Source organism: Xiphophorus hellerii, chromosome 8 (assembly GCF_003331165.1).
Source record: "Xiphophorus hellerii strain 12219 chromosome 8, Xiphophorus_hellerii-4.1, whole genome shotgun sequence".
Lineage (NCBI taxonomy): Eukaryota > Metazoa > Chordata > Actinopteri > Cyprinodontiformes > Poeciliidae > Xiphophorus > Xiphophorus hellerii.
In genome coordinates, this window is record NC_045679.1 from 28,848,890 (window position 1) to 28,869,839 (window position 20,950).

The 20,950-nt window shown below is 38.6% G+C and overlaps 1 protein-coding gene across 1 annotated transcript in view; it reads left to right on the forward strand.

The window, feature by feature from the left end:
* The window catches only part of tln1 (talin 1), a 73,530-nt gene that overhangs the window by 50,729 nt on the left and 1,851 nt on the right, over positions 1-20,950 (forward strand). Inside the window, exons 38-56 of the mRNA XM_032569308.1 lie at positions 382-563; positions 1,310-1,442; positions 2,451-2,552; positions 3,228-3,398; positions 3,994-4,242; positions 4,427-4,546; positions 4,636-4,782; positions 5,454-5,620; positions 7,755-7,938; positions 8,877-9,002; positions 9,830-9,946; positions 10,101-10,286; positions 10,951-11,058; positions 14,673-14,778; positions 15,437-15,561; positions 15,829-15,954; positions 16,141-16,203; positions 16,291-16,473; positions 20,639-20,764. Coding sequence (XP_032425199.1) covers positions 382-563; positions 1,310-1,442; positions 2,451-2,552; positions 3,228-3,398; positions 3,994-4,242; positions 4,427-4,546; positions 4,636-4,782; positions 5,454-5,620; positions 7,755-7,938; positions 8,877-9,002; positions 9,830-9,946; positions 10,101-10,286; positions 10,951-11,058; positions 14,673-14,778; positions 15,437-15,561; positions 15,829-15,954; positions 16,141-16,203; positions 16,291-16,473; positions 20,639-20,764 — 2,721 coding nt within the window. The remainder of the gene's footprint in view (positions 1-381; positions 564-1,309; positions 1,443-2,450; positions 2,553-3,227; positions 3,399-3,993; positions 4,243-4,426; positions 4,547-4,635; positions 4,783-5,453; positions 5,621-7,754; positions 7,939-8,876; positions 9,003-9,829; positions 9,947-10,100; positions 10,287-10,950; positions 11,059-14,672; positions 14,779-15,436; positions 15,562-15,828; positions 15,955-16,140; positions 16,204-16,290; positions 16,474-20,638; positions 20,765-20,950) is intronic.

Below are 20,950 nucleotides of genomic sequence, written 5' to 3' on the forward strand. Positions count from 1 at the left end.
GACGAATACATTTAAAAACTACAGGAAAGCATATGAACAACATTTGGAGATGTTGATGTCTCTTTTGCAGGCTTTAGATGCAGCTTTTAATCAGGACAACAGAGAGAAGTGCAAGTGTCTCTGCTGACTAAACACTTATTTAAGTGATATTTAATAAATCTAAGCAGAAAAAAAAGCTAATTTATAAAAGTGGATATGAGCCTTAATTCCAGAGAGGGAAATATCCTCCATTAGTTACAGTAAAAGAGACAGGAGGCTGGAGTAGCAGAGGAAGTAAACTTGCAGCTTTTAGCCATTGATAACACTTATATCACAGTAAAACAGAAGCTGTGCCAAATGTTCTGGAGTCATTTAAAAATGAGTTTAATCCAAACTCTTCAGGGGCATGCAGCCATGGAGCCAATTTTAACAGCAGCACAGATGATGCTGGAGAGCTCGACAGGCCTGATCCAGACCGCCCGGTCCCTGGCGGTCAACCCCAAAGACCCTCCTAAGTGGTCGGTGCTGGCGGGACACTCGAGGACCGTGTCTGATTCCATTAAGAAGCTCATCACCAACATGAGGTATGCTTCAGTCTGACTGCTGTTGCTTGTCCTTATGATGAAACAAATTTTCAGCATCAATTTTTAAATTATAATGCAGAATAATATTACATGAGCAAAATGATATATACTGTAATATTGAATGATGAAGAAGCATCTTGAAGAAGCATATTGTTGGATTACAATATTTAATTATAGAGGCTTAGGTTCATTCACACAGTGCATTTATTTATTTTAGTTACATTATTTATTTATTTTATTTTTATTTATTCACTTTATTAATGTTACCATAACAATAATGTCTGTTTTCACATGTGGTAAATACAACTCTAAAAGAAGAACACTGCAATATTGTCTGTCACTATCATTCAGTAAATAGTACATCAATGCAGATTTAGCATTGATGTAAATCTGCACTGATTTAGTATCAGAAACTACTTTTATCAGCAAACATTTAAAGCATGTGTCTTCTGCCCATCAGTCTGTCTGTTGGGGAGAAATTTGGTCCAACTCTTCTTTACAACATTGCTTCAGTTTATTGTTGTAGATTTATGAAATCATATTAAACAATGACTCTCTATATCAAGACTTTAATCCTACATTTGGTAACTATTGTTATCAGTCTTGGTTTGTATATGTTTATAAATTACATTTCTGGACTAAAGCTATTGTTCCTTAGCATTTATTAGGTTGACTTGAAATATATCAGAGTAGCTGCTCATTATGCTCTCATCATTCCTTCCCTCCCGCTGTATGTATGTGTGCAGAGAGAAGGCTCCAGGCCAGAGAGAGTGTGATGATGCTATAGAGGTGTTGAACGGCTGCATCCGTGAGGTTGACCAGGCTTCTCTGGCTGCAATAAGCCAACACCTAACACCCCGAGACGACATCTCTATGGAGGTAAAGACAGCTCTAAATTCTACTTTTCCGCCTCTGTGGTTCATAATGAGCTTTAAAAGTTGACAATAAAAAGCCATTTCTGATTAAACAAAGATGTTTGTTAGTTGAGTGCTTCCAAATTTTCTTGTTACAAACTTTGCCTTTCAAAATGTTATTTTTTATATTTATCTTGGATTTTATTAATGATTTATTTTAGACACTGGTTTGAGTGTGTTCTGTAAAGCAGTATTTTAAAGATTATTCAATACATACAGAAACACATTGACATAATCAAAAAAGAGGGATGCTTTTGGTTGCTTTGATAGTTTCTCTCTTTTTTGTGCTGTTTTATTGTTGGGAAGAAAATTAGTTTCTTAAGTTATTCCCTTTATATGCACTAGTAATGCACAATCTAACAATTGTGCATTGTTAGATTTATTGTGTTTTATAGCATGTTTACCACTATTATCACAATATGTCTGTTTACTTCTTAAACATTTTCAAAATTCGGTCAATTTAACATACTTTATATACTGCTGGGGATTGGGAGAACAAACCAGACACACAGTAATACTGGAAGTCAGCACTCTACTTCCCACAGAGCACTAACTGTGTGAATGGAAAACGGTGCACAGGGCTCATACCATGGTAGCAGTTAATCACAGCAGTAACCTCTGCAGTGGCTTTGTCCAGGAAAGGGAGAGAGAGAGGAGAAAGTTTAAAAGTCTTCTTGAGGTGTAACAATCAATATATTGTAAGTGGTATCCAGAATATATATTTCTGAATGAGTGGGGCTCATTTTTACCACCTTATAGGAACTTTGGGTAGTAATCCAAAAACTATGATTTTTCTAAACCTATAAAAGGTCAAGCTATAAAATATATCAGCACCATTTTTTTGACAAATTGTTTTTCATTATAAAGATTACAATGAAATGACCTTACCGGGCAGTTTTTGATCAGCTTCTTTATCTAGAAGTGAATGATAGTTGAAGTGACTTTCCCAATGTTCTGCTGCCGTGTACTGTAGACTCTTCATGAACAGATGGCTGCTTCAGTTCACGAGATCAGTAACCTGATTGATCCTGTGGCAGTGGCGGCTCGATCAGAGGCCTCCCAGCTGGGACACAAGGTAAGCACAACTACAAACACATCTGCCCTCACACACACTGTTTAACATGGAGTTTTAGATAGCCATCTGTGACTTCTCTTACAAAATGACTTGATGTCTCCTAATGTAAATACTAGCGCTGCATTTATTGCAGTTTTCTGGCCAATGTCCGATTAAAAAGTCTGACTTGCCAATTCAGATTTTGGCCTATACCAATTTTTTTGACTGAAATGTTAAATATAGCAAGAAAGTCACTGAGTTTTCAACAGTGGGGTGATCATTGTTAACTGCAAATGTACAGACAGGAGCTGGTGGACTGGTCTGTCAGTCAAACCTCTCACTGTAGAGCAGAAGTGGACAGTGGCTGATTTTTAGACTTTGCTGAGGTAGAAAAGATCGGTGGATAAGATCGGCTTCACATGTAAGTATCAGCTGATCAAAGATCCAACATGAAGGAAATTGGCACCAATAAATCTGCTGGCCGATAAATTGGTGCACCCCTAATAAATACTTAGCAAAGTTTACAAAGCAATGTTTTAAGTACTGCCCCTATATTGTTTTAGAATATTCTTTCTAAAAATCAGACATTGGCTTCACAATTCAGATCAGTACATGCCCAAACATTGGTGCTCATCAGATGGTGGTGCATTGGAAGGCTGATCATGTGCTTCTCCTTCCTGGAACGGTTTCTCCCAGGTTTCTCAGATGGCCAGCTACTTTGAGCCCTTGATCATGGCTGCCATTGGCACAGCGTCCAAGATTCTCAGCAGCCAGCAGCAGATGGCTGTCTTAGACCAGACCAAGACCTTGGCAGAGTCAGCGCTGCAGATGCTCTATACTGCCAAGGAGGCTGGAGGAAATCCCAAGGTACTGAACTAAGTGCTCTGGATCTTTAACTGTACTTCTCACGTCCTTGTTCACAAAACGTGATGTGTTGTGTTTAAATGTTTTATCCTTACATACACCATGCAATTCAGAATCATGTAAAAAATGATTGTGACAGCTTATAATTTTGAAGGAGTTTCCTTCTAAGCAAGCCTGACAAAATGTACTGGCAAAAACAAATGAGTGCTTTTTGCCATCTTTTTGATCAAATCATTTTTAATTTTTAAATATTCCAAAATATGAAATGCAACACCTCCCTTTGTTGTTTGGAAAACCTTTCTTTGTCATGTGCTACCATAATAAAATAATTATTATTCAATGAATTGACTATATCCACTCAGTTTTCAGTTCTTCTTTGGTAAAGAAAAACCCTTATTAGGAGTTACCTATCTTAAATCATTTGATGTATTTGGTGTATTTTAAGAAAGTCACTGATCCACACTCAGTCCCAATCAGGATAACGTTAGTTGAAAGCCTGGGGGGGGGGGAAGGAATCGTCTTTTGAAAACAAATATTCTAAATCTCTGTGATCCTGAGCTGTCAGCCTTACCCACTTGTCTATTTTTCCTTGTTGCAGGCAGCACACATGCAGAATGCTCTGGAGGATTCAGTGCAGATGATGAAAGAAGCAGTAGATGACCTGGGGGCCACGCTGGCTGAGGCAGCCAGTGCAGCAGGTGCTGTGGGTGGCATGGTGGACTCCATCAACGACGCCATCAATAAAATGGAAGACGGGCCTGCAGATGAACCAGATGGCACCTTCGTAGATTACCAGACCACCATGGTCAAGACAGCCAAGGCCATTGCTGTTACTGTACAGGAGATGGTAAGAAATCTGTTATCTGACAAAGTTTTAGTATTTCTCAGAAATCTAATTAGGTTTTTCTGTTAATGTTTCAGTGCCTTCATGAAACTGTCATATAGAGCTTTCCTCAGACAGCTGTTCAGTTTTCTGAACACCTCATTCCGACTGAATTCACAAACTGTAATATTTTCTCATTTCTCTTCAGGTGACCAAGTCCAACACCAACCCAGATGACCTTGGAGGACTGGCCAACCAGTTGACCAATAATTTTGGAAATCTAGCAAATGAGGCCAAATATGCAGCACTCACTGCAGAGAATGATGAAGTGAATAAATACTTCTGTTGACTAACATGTTGTTCATTTTTATACATTTCATGTATTTTATTTCTTTCTTCTACTGTTTTATTTCTCAGATTGGTTCTCACATTAAGAAGCAAGTTGGAGAGCTGGGCTTCACCTGCACAGGTCTGGTTACCAAAGCTGGAGCTCTGCAGTGCAGCCCCAACGACACATTTACTAAGAAAGAACTAATTGAAAGCGCCCGCAAAGTCTCAGAGAAGGTCAGATTTTTTAACATATTGATGTCTTTTTTTGTTTGTGATTTGTAGTTGTTATTTAAGCATTTTTATTTTCATGTTTCTTACGTATTTCTGTTTTAATGTAAAGCCGTTTGGCTACCCTAGCGGTTTTTGAAATGTGCTAAAAATAAAGTTGATTGATTTTTTTTTTTATTATCAGTGCAAAATTACAGACCACTGACCACAGAACCGTTTCTCTCTCCTATATTGCTGCCTGTTCCTCAGTGAGACAAGCTGCTGTGGCGCTGTTTAATCACAGTCATTCCAAAACTTTCTGCATGTGTTCCTGGTTCTGCTTGTGACTAAATTCATAATTGTGCCTCCGTACTGAGCAGCTCTCTGATAGCAAACGGCATGTCTGCTGTCCACAGCTAAACTATAACGTTGTTTTGGAGTTTGATGTGAGGTCATCAGACCAAACCAACTCAAATTGGTTTGGTGCTGTACTCGGCTTGGTGTGGCTAGTACTACCCCTGAAGTAGGTATCAATACATGAGAACTGCTGGGCAGAACAGCGCCGGATCTGCTAATGGAAAATGACTCTGGTTGGGACTGACTGAGACCGAATCGGTTAGAGACGGGCTAGTGGAAAAGTGCCTTATGTTTGCTCTGACACAAACTCTCAAATATGTCCCTTTGTTTTTTTGTGCTAGGTCTCTCATGTGTTGGCATCCCTTCAAGCTGGTAACCGTGGCACCCAGGCCTGTATTACAGCTGCAAGTGCTGTTTCTGGAATCATTGCAGATCTCGACACAACCATTATGTTTGCCACTGCTGGTACCCTTAATAGAGAGAATGCTGAAACGTTCGCTGACCACAGGTACCAGGTTCTCATTTAGGACCCTCTCACTTGATGTGTGTCATGAATCATTTTGCTAGTAGCTCTGATGATGCTTATCATATCATATAATTTAAAAGTTTTAATTCTCTTAAGAATAAATTGAATATGATAAAAAGTATACCAATAACTCGCCTAGAACGACCATGTGTTTCCCTTAAATTGGTTGCAGATATGGCCACAGTGCCAGAGAAAATGGAAGGTTTATCTTGCTAATGGGCCTGAAAAATGTTGCTGCTCCCTGCATGGATAAAAACATTAAACATCAGATTCCAACCTCTCCCAAACAGACTAGAAATATATGTCAGGACCTGCAGCCTTATTAGACATTATGCACCTTTTTTAAAATACCAGATAAGCTGATGTTAAGTGCATGATTACTTTTCTGGTTTGGTTTTACCCTTTGTTAGTAAAAGTAGTCAGTAATAATTGTTTGTCTGTAACTGGAACCACTTTGTAGGAACATAATTCGATAGTTTGACAAAATCTTCATTCTATTTAAGGAATTCAATTAACTACCCAAAACCCCTTTTGAAAATTAAAATATATCATTTGTATTTTTTCTGCTATGCTAAAAATTCTGATGATCAATACAAATATTTGGGGAAAGAGAACAATGAACCTAAAACTGTCTACATTTCTCCCTGCCATTCATGCAAATTTTCCTCTGGACTAGATAAATTGCTGTACAAGAACAGACCATTAACTGTTCTGCTTGATCCCAAACCTCAGCAGGCTCTGCTCAGCATAATGTTTACGCAATTACAGCATAAACTTCAGTTTTTATATCTAATTCACAAGAACTCAGACTCATTTAGTACTTTAATAACAATTATGGGAGTAAATTATTACAAGTGGTTTGTATTAGCACATTTATTAAGTTTTTTCATAATGTATGCTCCACCTACTGGCATAGATCTATAAAGTCATACTGGGCGCACATGTAGATTTATTTGATAATTTAAAACAAATTTTCTGGACAGTTTTTTGTTTATTAACACAAGATGTGCTTTTTATTTGTTATTCTTTAAAGGGGCAGTATTAAAATCAACTTTTTTGAGGTTTGCATTATATCATAAAGTTATTCTCTCATCAAAAATATACCTGGAGTGTAGGGATGTGCAATATCCCTAAAATTCATATCTTGATAATCACACAAGCACTGTGATTAATCTCTATTGATCACAACACTTAATTTTATATGTATGAAATGTAAAAATGCACACTGTCCTAAAAATGTTCAAGAAAATCCTTTGTCTCAAACTGAACATTTTAGTTTTCCAAGTTGTTATATTCATGACGGTCTAAAAGAAGTTATTTTGTATCAAACATAACTAAGAAATGTTAACTATAAACTGGTTGTGCTTCGATGGAAAGATAATTTGTCACTGTAGTAAGTAAGTTACATACTGGCTTGGTGTTTTCCAAACATTCATCGTGGTGTATTGTACAGCAAAATGTGCCACTGAGCACACCAGTCTGCCTGACTCTCCTCGCTCATCTTTTCATTTGCGTTTGTGACTCTGACAGCAGTGCAGTCTTGTGTGCTCAGACAAAAACATAAGAAAGAGTCTATGCTGTCAGCAATGCAACTAGGTAACCATCTGAGGGAGAGAGGTTTCTGAGTCCAAATAAGTCATCTGCATTACTCTGGTTGGGACTGACTGAGACCGAATTGGTTAGAGACGGGTGTTAAGGTGTTAAATGTTTTAGTTAACGTTGACAGTCATAGTTTAATCCAAACCAGATCCAGATTATTGATGTTTTGCACTTGCCTTTTTAACCAGCTCCTCCCTTACGCTTCCACCTCACAGAGCAGCCCTCCCTTGCAACAATCCCAATTTCAAGGTGTTAAATTACTTAATATTTCTTTTAAGTCATGTCTTATATTTAATATTCATAGCATTTTTTAAACAACTGAAGGTAGAGTAGTTACTTGATTTCTGCTACAAAATGGCACTATGTGCCTGGATAACACACATTACTGCGTTGAATGAGCATAATAATCATAGCATTGCTTTGTCTTGTTTAACAAGCAAGTAAAAGAAATATGTCTAAAATTGGAGGCGGTTATGTTGCCATGGTGATTTAACTCAAAACTTTTGCTGTTTTTCAGAGAATGCATTCTGAAGACAGCTAAGGCCCTAGTAGAGGACACTAAGCTGCTGGTGTCTGGTGCGGGAGCCAGTCAGGAAAAACTGGCTCAGGCTGCCCAGTCTTCGGTTATCACCATAACCAAACTGGCTGATGTGGTCAAACTGGGAGCAGCCAGCCTGGGTTCTGAAGACCCCGAGACTCAGGTAGTCTTTGCAGAGCATTTCAAATATTTTTGGGACAGCTTGTTTTCTAAAGTACTCTCTTTGGTAAAATCTGTTGTTAGGAGCAGATGGATTTTCATTTCATTTAGTTTCTTTTCAGAAGAGGAGCATTTCGTATTAATGATCCTTTTTGAACAACACAAATATAAATCCACCCAACAACAGCCAAGGCAGGTTTCCATTGTTTGTCCTCCTGTCAGATAGTACTGTCTGAATAACCTAAAATTACAGTTAAAAATAGACAGACAAGGAAAGAAAAAATAAGAAATAGAATATATAGAACATTTCAAGCTAGTTGTCAAATTCCATATAAAAACTTTTTATATATATATATATATATACTTTATTGCTAAGTAATTTTGTCATTGAGTATTTTGCTCATGTTTGGAACCCAGTTGTTCACTTGTTTTATATATATGTTTTAATTGTTTTATTTATTTATATATTTGTTTATACTGATGGTGCCGACATTGGTGGGTGTTGGACGGATCTGGATGTGAAGTTATTTTTACTGACTTCCATTAGTAACTGTCCTAAGAGGTGATTAACATCAGCGACAAAAACAATAAAATAAAGAGAGCCCTTATAGATATTGTGTAGTGATATTTAGAAAGTTGCATCACATCTGAAAGATATGTTCATTCAAATTAGATTTCTTTTAAGACATTTGAAACCATAACATATGTTGGGACAAGACCATGTATAATTCTCAGGCACTTAATCCATGTTCTCTAAAGCTGGTCAATGCTTCATTAAAACAAAGAAACAATAAAAAGAATGGAAAAAAATATTTATAAATCATGCAAATAAGATGTTCATCTTCAGAAACTAACTTTCTGAGAAACTGTATGTCCTGAACATGGTGTGTGGAGACAAAGGCTGATTATATGCCACTCTCTAATTTGCTTTGTTCTCTTCAGGTGGTCTTGATTAATGCGGTGAAGGATGTGGCCAAAGCTCTGGGTAACCTAATTAGTGCTACTAAGGCAGCTGCAGGTAAACCTCATGATGACCCCAGCATGCTCCAGCTTAAGAGTTCTGCTAAGGTAATATTCAAAGGCCACCACTACATTTTTACTATCAATCTGTTTTATGTAGTAGAATTGTGATCCACACTATATCTTTCTTGTTAAATACCACATCTACATCGAGCCAACATTATAATTATTTAGCTTTGCACCAGTGTAACTTTGCATTGAATGTTGCATGCGACTGAAGAACAACCACAGAATAAACATAAAGGTATACGGTAAGACTAGAAATGGCAGTGTTATTGCACAGGTCAGGCAGAAGAAATATTGATATGCAGAACACCACAATATGTGGTCTGGAATAAAACACATTGGATTCAAGCAGACAATTATCTATTGGTACTGCATGACTGTATTTCACTATAGTGTATCACTTTAAGGTAAATTTCATAAACATTTTATACAAAAAGACTTCTGATGTTATTTAAACACCTTTTAAATTAAATCTCAAACACCAAATCAGGATTTAATGTCCAGCCTGAGGCTGGTAAGATACAAGATTATGATGTCTATGGAAATACTTTAATGTGTATGTGAACTGTTTTTATAAATGCTAATTTAACTATGAATGCAGACGCTTTTGCTGTGGTTAATTAGTTGCCTGCAGACACACTGTCAATGTCAGAAATGGGTTAGAAAATTTACTGCAAAAGAACTGCTGGGAACCTCATATTCACAAGGCAAGAGTAATGTGTTCTGTTTTAACGTACTTCAGCAGCTGCATCCAGTCTCTGTAGAAGGTGATAAAATGCCCTGCAACAATTCCCCTTGTGTAGTTTTACATTGAGGAACGTTGAGATCAGCCTGATTTGTGGCAATTAAACTCGACTTTCCTTCTGCAGGTGATGGTGACCAATGTGACATCTCTGCTGAAAACTGTCAAGGCAGTGGAGGATGAAGCCACCAAGGGAACCAGAGCTTTAGAGGCCACTATTGAACACATCAAGCAGGAGCTGACTGTAAATCTCCACATATTTGGTTCTGCATAATTGGTGGCCATACATAACCTTGCTTTCAGCTGGGATGGATTAAGAATTTCTATTGGAGAATACATGCACAAATAATTGTTGATGAGTTATGTAGTCACCATCTACTTATGTTGTTGGTACACAGGTGTTCTGTAGTTCTGATCCCCCACCAAAAACGACCGCGCCAGAGGAGTTTATTCGTATGACAAAAGGAATCACCGTGGCAACAGCGAAGGCAGTGGCTGCGGGGAACTCATGTCGACAGGAGGACATCATCGCCACTGCTAACCTCAGCAGACGAGCTATTGCTGACATGCTGCACTCCTGCAAGGTACAACAGATATTTATTTGCATAAGTTGGGCTCCTTGTTGCCTTCAAAACTGCCCTCATTCTTCATGACTTGGATTTAACATGGAATAAAAAAAAACATCTCCCAAATGTTGGTCAATATGTACATTATGACATCACACAATTGCTGCAAATTTCTCAGTTACACATCCATGATGCAGATCTTCCATTCCACAATTTCCAGTTTCCTCCTTCAAGATTGTAATATATTTTGTATACCTTGGTTGTAAAAGGTTGCTGTTCATTGGATTATTTATTTATTTATTTTTTTCATTTTTGGAACATTATTTGTAAACACAAAATGATTAGAAAACCCATCAGATTAGCAGTTTTTGAAATGCTCAGATCTGTCTATCTGGCATCAACAGCCATGCTGCATTTAATGTCACGTACATTTTCTTTCTTTGTTATCATGTTTGTTTTCACACTCTGACCCTTGCACCATGTCTTGATGCTTGTATCTACCATGTGTTGGAGGGATCTGTTAGCTATTGAACAGGTGTAGCCAGGGTTGTTGCTAGCTGTTTGGGTGCCGTAAGCATAAATGCTTTGTGTTGCTTTTTGGTCAATATTGTGAAGAGCGATTGTGCCCTGCTGTGGCTCTCAATAATGGAAATGGAATGCATGTTCCTCTTTTGTTTTTCAGGCAGCTGCCTACCACCCAGAGGTCAGCAAGGACGTCCAGATGCGTGCTTTACGCTATGGTAACGAATGTGCTTCAGGATATTTGGGACTGCTAGAACATGTCCTGGTGGTAAGATGGCATTCTTTCTTTTAACTGTTAAGTTAAAGTTTTGAGATTGGTTTGAGTACAAGGGCAGGTGGGGCCATCCATCACCAACAGAATAGAGCCACCAATGTGTCCTGCTACTCTATTTTTTAGGTTGTGTTTTCTTTTTACATACCATTTGCTGCCATTAAATGTGTACATCAACTGAAATATCTCAGTGAGTTATCTTCCACTTGTTTCCCCTCTAAATCTGGAATATGTAACTTGAGTGTAATATGTTCTTTACATTGTTAAAAGTGTCACCATGTCGTGACAGTGTAGTACAAAACAGATAATCTATGAAAAAGTTGAGCTCTTCTGACTTCTCCCAGTGCTAACTACAGAAATGGACAGCTCAGTCAGAAACAACCAATCAGACCATCCCCCTTCATGTCTGCTAAGCAAAGCTACTTCACAGCAACAGAGCTTGCAGGTATTCTCAAGCTAGTTAGCATGGCCACTGGTGATGACAGATAAACTGTTTTTATCTAAGTTGTTCTAGTACATTAACCAGCCCATACACACAAGACCTTCCTCCTTGCTCTGATAGGTTGTTTTTGACCTGGAGCGGTGCATTTCTGTGAGGAGGTGGAGGAGCTAGATTTATTTATTTATTTTCACCGATTATCTGTCTCATATTATACAGTCATGACGTGGTGGCAGTTTTAACAAATATATAAAAAACATATTTTTATAAAAATTACATACTTCATCTTTAAGTTTTTTAATAATAATTTAAAGAACCTCATATTCCTCTTTGGCAGTCACACAAGTTTCTCCAATGCAATCTTAAGCCAGAGAACTTAAAATAAACTATTTAAAGAAGTTTTTATGTAATGACATATATATATATATAGCTCCAGAAACATTTTGCTTCATTCAGATGCAGCTTTGCATACCTTCAAGACCTTTTCCTGGGAACTCTTCGGCTTTGTGTCATGTGACCCTCAATTGTGCCCCAGAGCACAATTCTCACAGAATGTCTGATTTGACATTTTCATTCTCTTTTTTTTTTTTTTTTTTTTCCAATGGTTTGCCTATGTTTCTTAAAACTGATATCTCACTGATGTTGGGGCTAGCCGGTGAGTAGTGAGTACACAGCATGACTGAAGTGCACATGTGTGGGGCTGTGTTGTTTGAAAAGTAGTCTGACCATTCAGTGTCACCCCCACTCACAATAATGCATCAGCATTCTGAATTGCAGGTGTGTAGGCCTATTGTGTGTATACTGCTGACTTTCTGTAGTAATTTGACGGTTAAACAATAATAAGATTCAATCTCTTAATAATGATTGTGCATGTCAGTGTCATTAGCTGTTTGGTTTTGCTAATTTTACCATAAAGAAATAAGAATAAAACCTTTAAATCCCTAAATATCATACTACCCTTCATAAAGCTTACAGATATTTGATTTTGTCTGAAACCAAGTATTTCATATTCAGAAAGAATTGTTTCCTCATGATGATCCACCAGATGTGTTCTGACTACACACACACTGTAACAACATCAGATTGTTGTTGGGGAGTTTTTGTTTGCCGTCGGCATTAGCTTGGCTCCCTGCATGCGTTCCTAAGGTGTAATGTCAATCTTCTTTTGACATCACATCTGAATAAAGTTGAGCTGAGTATGGCCTGAGCTCTAATTCCCTGCACCTGTTGCACACTGCTCCAACCTGGATATTTCCCTTCTAGGACAGTGTAAGGACACCAGCTGAGCCCCAGCTATATCAGAGCACCAATGTATCCCAGTGGTCTGCTGTTCTTGTCACTCAGTCATCTGATGGCTGTAGATATTTATGTTCAGGGTTTGCTGTCATGTTATAACAATGCATTCTAAATGTGAGTTGAGCAAGATGGCTGCAATACAAGCTAATAGTTAGTCAATTTTAGAACCAGATTCTTTCTCTGTTTCCTTTTGGCATTTCCATGCTTTCTTAAAATAAAAAGCACTGATTTTATATTATTTAGAGTGCATAAGTCTTTTTTTTTTACTCCATTCATGTGAAGTTTCTCTATTTTGCCCAACACCTGTTACTTGGTAACTGAAGGGCCTGTTCTGTCTGAACAGCTGCTGCCTCAGAGTATGAAATCAGTGAGATCATTTGGTTCAGAATTTAGTTGATTGTATTCCATTTAGTGTAATCACAGATTTGCATTCATTTTGGTGTTACTTGAGATGTTAGACTAAGTCAAACAGTTTCATACACCATCTGCTCTCCACATGGCATCATCGATCTGTCCTAAACCAAAAACAGTAACCTGCTCTCAGTCATGATCTCGCCTACATTTCAAAAACTAAGATATAACTGAGAAGAAAAGATAACAATAAGCCACTTATATGGCTTATTGTTTAAGTTCTGCTCTGCCAGATGAAACATAAAGCACATAATCAGTCAAGCACTATGTCCAGCGCCACCAGGTGGCAAGTTTGACACATGTTTCATAGGGATCATTTGCATAACTTTTAAAGTTACATTTTTCAGACTCCTGACTTTCAGATTAATGGTTTGAGCTGCACAGTAAGATGGGAATGATAATGAACAAGCAGTTTTCACTACATAAAATACTATCTGTATATTTTGTCATAAATTTTTTAACATCAAAATTTTAATTTGTTCTTGTGAATGTCTGTTTCTTGTTCCTCTGTAAAGCCCTCACATTACTTGGTGTTTTTGGGTTAGTGTTTTTGTAAAGAACTTCATTTAAAAACACACAGGTGGTTGCCTATAACTTTTATGTTTCTCCAAGCAAGCGTTTTTTTCTTTTTATATTTCCAAGTGACCGTCAGGACCAGATAAGTGAGGCGCTCTGACCAAATCTAATAGTCAGAACGCCAGTTAGGAGTGTGCATTTATTATATCATTTATTATGATAAATTTCTTATCATAAGATTTTCAATTATCGTTGTGACGATAAATTCCAGAGACCCCTAAAACTGTTGGCATTGTCAATTATTGGGATAAATGCTTCTTATCACTTTTATTTTTTATTACAATGTTTTGTGATAAAAATAAAAGTGATAAAACTTGAACTATGTCTTGCCCACTCCTAGGGCCAGTGATGCTGGTTGTATAGCAGCCTGGCCTCTGTCAGTGTGGGCAGCTGTGGCTACAGTGTAGCTCACCGCCATCAGTGTGTGAATGTGTGTATGAGTTGGTGAATGACTGACTGCAGTCGTTTATCAGACTTTGGAGTCTGATAAAGTACTGTCATTTATTCAAACAGCATTGTAGTTAATGTATAGGAGTTTGTTCGAGGTTTGCCTCCTATTAACATGTCAGTTTACCTATCACAAGTATCCAGAGCTATGGCATCATCATCTGGGGTCTTCTTGGTCATTTCTCTGCCTTTTTAATTGGCTAAGATGCTGCTTCCTGACAATCTTCAAGACGGAGTCGAGTTCTGAATATTTCAGTCCAGCATAGCTGTTTTTTAACCTGGCTCTGCTATGATGCTGTCCAAATATTTACTTAATCAAATATGGGATATTAATTTCTGAACATAATCCTATATGTGAAGAACGTTTTTAATAATTTTTGTGTGTAAAAAAGAATAAAAAGTCAGCCTTGGATGCAAGTTTTATGCAGTTTTTCATCCACAGATCATCCAGAAGCCCACACATGATCTGAAGCAGCAGCTTGCAAACTTCTCCAAGCGTGTTGCTGGCAGCGTCACTGAGCTCATCCAGGCTGCTGAGGCAATGAAAGGTATGTGCAGCTCAGACCTGTAACAGCAGACTGTTCTGCTGCTGTTCCAAAAGAGAACGAGATCTGTTCTCGTTTGGAAATGCATTTTAACATTGAATGACACTGATGTTGCAAAAGTCACTCACTGTGAAATAATTTCCAGCTTTAGGGTAATAAGAATAAAATACTAATGGTAAAATGAATGCAGGGAAATTTCCTTTGGACAGTTCAATAAAAATAAATGATACTTTAAATGATTTAAAACACTGTCACTAACACTATCTGCATAAAGCAGTGCAATGTTAAGCTGTTCTGCAGGCTGTTTGTGTTGCTCAGCATTCTGCTGCTGCCTTTTCTAAAACTGCTTTCTATACCTTGTTTGAGGTAAAAAGAAATCGGAAATTCATCTCCAACATGAAAACAACTGCTCACTTTCCTGTTAAACATACCCTGAAGCTCATCAGGGAAAAGCCCTGTTGGACTTGATCAATTCTCTTTATCTTGAGGAGTTTCTAGTAAGGGATAGCTTGTCTCATCCCCAGAGAAGATATTGTTCGTGTCTGGAGGAGTATTTAACATGAGCTCAGCTTTCTTATGAAGCATGAGTGTCTTTGGAAAGAGTGAAGACTGACATTGTGTTTGGTACAGACTGAGTCAGTGTTATTTTTGTGTGCTCTAGGCACGGAGTGGGTGGACCCCGAGGATCCTACTGTCATCGCAGAGAACGAGCTGCTGGGAGCCGCAGCCGCTATCGAAGCAGCTGCCAAGAAACTGGAGCAGCTGAGGCCAAGGACCAAACCCAAGGTTACCAGGCCTTTTACAGGCCACAGGCATTCACACCTAATTTGTTAACCTCACCTCAGGCTGCCATTCAGCATGCATTGCAGATCTTATGTGCTGTGAGCCCTGCTGCCTTTTCATACTTTCCGTTTCAAATTTATTTAGAACTCTATTATCTTGAGCAACTTGGTATATTTATTAGTAGTTCGGCCCTTTAGTAAAGACATGGCCTTAAGTTGTCCACTGGTCTGAGCCACTATGTTTCTCATCTGTTGGTTTTCCTCCTAACAGGAGGCAGATGAGAGCTTGAACTTTGAAGAGCAAATTCTGGAAGCAGCCAAGTCGATTGCAGCTGCCACAAGTGCTCTGGTTAAAGCAGCTTCAGCAGCTCAGAGGGAGCTTGTTGCTCAGGGGAAGGTATGTCAGCACCAACACTTAAAAATATAACTATAATCAACATCACTTTGGTTTAGCTAAAAAAAATCCAGATCAGCCAAGTTCCTTCTCTTCTTGTCCACTTTAAAGCTATAAAATCTGCTGATGTTTGAACTGCTTAGTACACTAATAAATCCAGAATAACTCCAGTCTATCTGATATTTTCAGGTGGGAGCAATTCCAGCAAATGCGGTGGATGATGGGCAGTGGTCTCAGGGCCTGATATCAGCTGTAAGTCAGCCATCTTGAACTTAAACTCAGATGGTGTAAGACAATCTCTGTAAACTGTTTTGTCTTTGGTTCCACTCGATCATTTAGGCCCGGATGGTTGCTGCAGCAACCAACAATCTTTGTGAAGCAGCCAACTCTGCGGTCCAGGGACATGCCAGTGAGGAGAAGCTCATTTCTTCAGCTAAGCAGGTGGCGGCCTCTACCGCTCAGCTACTGGTGGCCTGCAAGGTCAAGGCTGACCAGGACTCACAGACCATGAAGAGGCTCCAGGTTAGCATAAGCTGTTAATGTTTATGTATTAGAATACACCTTCTGTCTGTATGTTGTAGCTTTGCCACACTATGTGTTCATGTGAGTAAGGCTACCAGCCAAACTCGCATAAACACAACCAAGGATAGGGTTCTTGTAACTAAATAATTAAAGTTGGGTAAGAAGGAAAAAGACAGATGGATCCATGGATTATTTATGACCCGCTTGACTTCCAAATTTCCCCTTCTATGGCAGACCTGAATATTTACTGTGGCTCCACGTCAGGATAGATCTGATGAGCAAGTTGTTCTACAAGAACAACTACAGTCACTACATGATTGTAGTCAATAACTGTAACTTGAGTTGCCACTTAGTAATAACTGCTTACTGACTCCAATGATACTCATGATGATAGTTGGCACAGATCACCTTGAAGTACTGAATGAAAATTTGGTCAAAATTCCAAATTGAGACTGAATGAGATCACCTTTTAAGGACAGAGTTGCTACAGATCTTCTGAAGAGCTTTTAGAATGAGTCCATCTGTTAAACAGTCACTGTTTAAGAGTGCAACAAACCCCAATCTCATTACCTGATCTATGGTCTATTTATTAAATACTTTACTATGTCACTGGTCTTGATCCAGAAATTTCTTGTCCATTTTAATGTGGCCACGAAATATCCAAGTGGGATATCTGTTCCGGGTCAGTTCATCCCTTTCTCAGTTCTGTAGACCCATCTCCAACCCATTTGTTACTATTTCTTAGCCCTTTGATATTGTGAACCAATTTATTTCCTGTGGTGGCAAAGTGTGTTTGAGGAATTAGGGAAATAAATTGTTATAAGAATATGAAAATCTTTTATACAAGATTTCATAAACCCTTATTTTCATTAATTCTGATTCTGATCCCAAATTGGACAATTTGACTGCATTTGTGTTTTTTTTATTTAATCAGTACAACAATAATTGTCCTACTGCTGATAGATACTATGTTAGTATTTATCTAGAAAGTTTGTTCTAGAGATGAGTAATTAATTCATAGAAAATTACTTAAGATCTTCATTTGTAAGTGGGTATGAAATCTAACGCAGTTATAAGTTGGTGCTTGTTTGGAATGAAATGTCTAGTGGGAAGGATCCTTTAATACCTCCCTCTGGTTATTGGCTGGATATAAAAAGAGAATCTTTAGGCTTCACCCAGGCACCACTTCAATGTATTTCCAGTATTGACTCCCTCTCGTCACAAATCATCTGATGTCTATAACGTGCTAAAGGGCTTCAGTAGAAAATAGGCAGAATTCCAACAACTGCCAACCTGTATAATTAGCAGTGAGAGAGTGACTGTCATTTTTGTAAAGAACTGCTTCATAGGCTTCAACATTCAGCTTATCAGTCCAACTGGAGTTTGTTTTTTAATCTGTAGCTATGCTTGACAGAGCTTCTCTAGGCTCATCAGGTAAGCAGCTAGCAGAGCAACCAGTAGCTGAACAAATGGAACTCTGTGTAAAAGAATCCTTTAAAAGCCCTGACTCAGTGGTGGAAACACTGTAGCTCAGCAGGGTGGTTCTGACCTTTAGCTGTAACCAATGCAGTCACTTGTAAATCACAGCAGAAAGCACAGGTATCTCTTCCCCCCTCATCCATCCAAAAATAAGGCAGTGTGTACCGTGGCCATGAGCTCTTGGGCTTGCCCAGACCAGCTCATATTCTCTGATCCAATCAGCGGAGGCTTATCTCCTCCTCGTCTGAGCCTGCAGCTGCCACCATGGTAATTCCCATACATTTACGTCTACAGAAGCACTGGAAACTATCCACCTAGTCCTTCCATGGCACTTGGAACTGGAAACATTAGTCCTGATCTATGATTACACTTAGAGCATTTGCTCTTTATGTTACTTACCATGCTGCTTCTTAAGGTTGTAACTGCACAGTCCTTTGAAATTGAATGTGGGGCAGCCACTGATGCTGAAGACATAAAACTGAAGACACTCAGTTTTATGTCTTTTGTTTGTGGAAGACATAAAACTGAGTGTCAATAATACTCATAATACAATTGAATTGTAATTTGAATGTGTCTTATTATTGTTGTCATAAGTGAATTGGTTTGTATAACATATTCAAAAACTCCCCAAACTACTGAAAATTGTCCCTTTGTCCCTGAAGGGGCATGGCCAAGCAGCTCTAGGTGCCCCCCAAACTGAGATAGATTAAATGGCACATTGTAGAGACCTGAAATTTGTTGCTAAAACCCCCTATATCAAGAAAAAGTGAGGTGTGGCCGTTTTGGGTCAAAGGACCATTTTTGCTTTCACACACCTCAAACTTTAGTCAATGAACTTGTCCTGGAGATTTTGATTTATTTTGATTTATTGATTTATTAGATTTATATTTGTTCAGTATGCAGTTAGGGGATGGGAGATTAAAAGTTATCAAATTCTTTTGTTTTGAAGCCTTTTGTTTTGATGTCTAGGGAGTGTGGCCAGGTCACAACCATGGCCCCCTCTCCACACATTTGGGAACCTATAACTTTCACATGCAAAGGCTGAGTTGCATGTGCATCTAACATGAGTGATCAATGTTAGATGCGCGAACATACTATATGGTCATATCCTGGCATCATCAAAGCCACACCCCCTATGAAGAAGAAGTAAATTTTTTAACTGAGGTCAGTTTCCGACCCCTTTCACCTAGTTCACTTGACATTTTGTCAGAAGCCTGATAACAAGTTGGTCTCACTTGCTATTTCTGTAGACTGATTCAGTGTAGCAAAGTCTGACATGATGCCATTGTCATACGTTTGGCTCTAAATTCCGCATATTTCATCCGATCTTCACCCAATTTCATATAAGACTTCCCTCTCCCCAGCCACTTGTTCCAGCTCCTCCATTGAAATCCCTAGATGTTCCCAGGCCAGCCGAGAGACATATTCCCTCCAGCTTGTCCTGGGTCTTACCTGGGGCCGGGAGGAGGCCCCAGGGAATTATTTTAATTTGTAATTAAAATAATTTCTTTTTCATCTGCAAAAAAAGTACTTTAGGCTGATTTCTTCACAATATTCCAATTTTTTGACTACCTGTTTTTGTGGATTTTATGAGCTGGAAGCCCAAATTATGTAACAATAAACAAATACTTGAAATCATTTAAATTGTGGACCCTGAACCCATAGTTAGACTTTTCATTGGAATTATGGAAATTAAACAACTTTTCCTTGATATTCAAATTTTTTGGAATAGGTCTGTATTTGTTTCAAAAGCATTTTGATGGGTTTAAGTGCTTTAACGAGATAAAAACGTTCTTGTTTCCAGTGTGATGATGGTCACAATGAGGAACAGGGTATGTTTTATGTCAGTCAGAGTAGCAGCAACATTCCAACCAGACATAAACCAGTGAAGAAAGCGTTAACCACATGGACTGAAGTGTTGAGACCTCACCCAGCTGACTGGCTGCTTTCAGCTCTCACAACCACAAAAGGGAAGACTGCAATGTGTGAAGTGATCTGCCCAATGAGAGAAATGTTTGCTCTGTTTGCCTTTTAAAGCTGGCCTCCAGCTCTCAGCAGGAATCAGACTCCCTGCACACAACTGGAGCTCTTCTTCCAAGAGTTATTGTCCATAGTCTGCCTGAAGCCGCTCTCCCAAACTTCAATGATTCATCTATGAGTCATTGTAATAACAATGCATCTGCATTTGTTGTTGTCCACCATTTCCAGACAGTTCCATCAAAAACGTGTTTCAGTCAGATTTTTAAAAAATCAAAATTAGAATTAAAAAGTCCAGCTGTGCACTGTGGTGGCGTAGGGGGAGGCCACAATGTGTGTATGAATCCTGGGTCCTTGGAATTGCCGTTACAGGTTAGAATCCCAGCTGAATGACCTTTGCCTTTCCCCTGTGTCTCTTTTACGACCCCAGAGGGGTCTAGCCGGTCTAGAGGACTGGGGTGGCTATATAAAAATGAGTTCAGAGAAAAAAAAGTGGAGCTTAAAATGATCTATTATAAAAAAAGGTTTCACCTACGAGAGTACACTTGAACCCATTTAACACTAGACTAGACTCAAAACAACCCAAAAGAAAATGGTCAGGGGCCTCTAATTGCCCACTTTCTGTCTGACCACACTCAAATAGAGGCCGCTAGAACCGATAAAACCTTAAAAAAAAAGAATTAAAGACTCCTAAAATGTTTTTCTGCAGGCTGCTGGAAATGCTGTGAAGAGGGCATCAGACAACCTGGTGAAAGCAGCGCAGAAAGCAGCGTTTGATGCTCAGGATGACCAGGCTGTGGTGGTCAAGAGTAAGATGGTTGGAGGCATTGCTCAGGTAAGTTATGTCAACACAGACTGAACACATTTACATGTAGCTACAAACTGGGACAAGATGAAGATCTAAAGCTTTATATGCATGCTTGTAGAGGTTGTTCTGAAATCTCATGAATAACTTGCATATCATTTTGCTCTTCTTGTCTGCCTTTCATTCACATTATAAAAATAAACAACTTTTTATTAC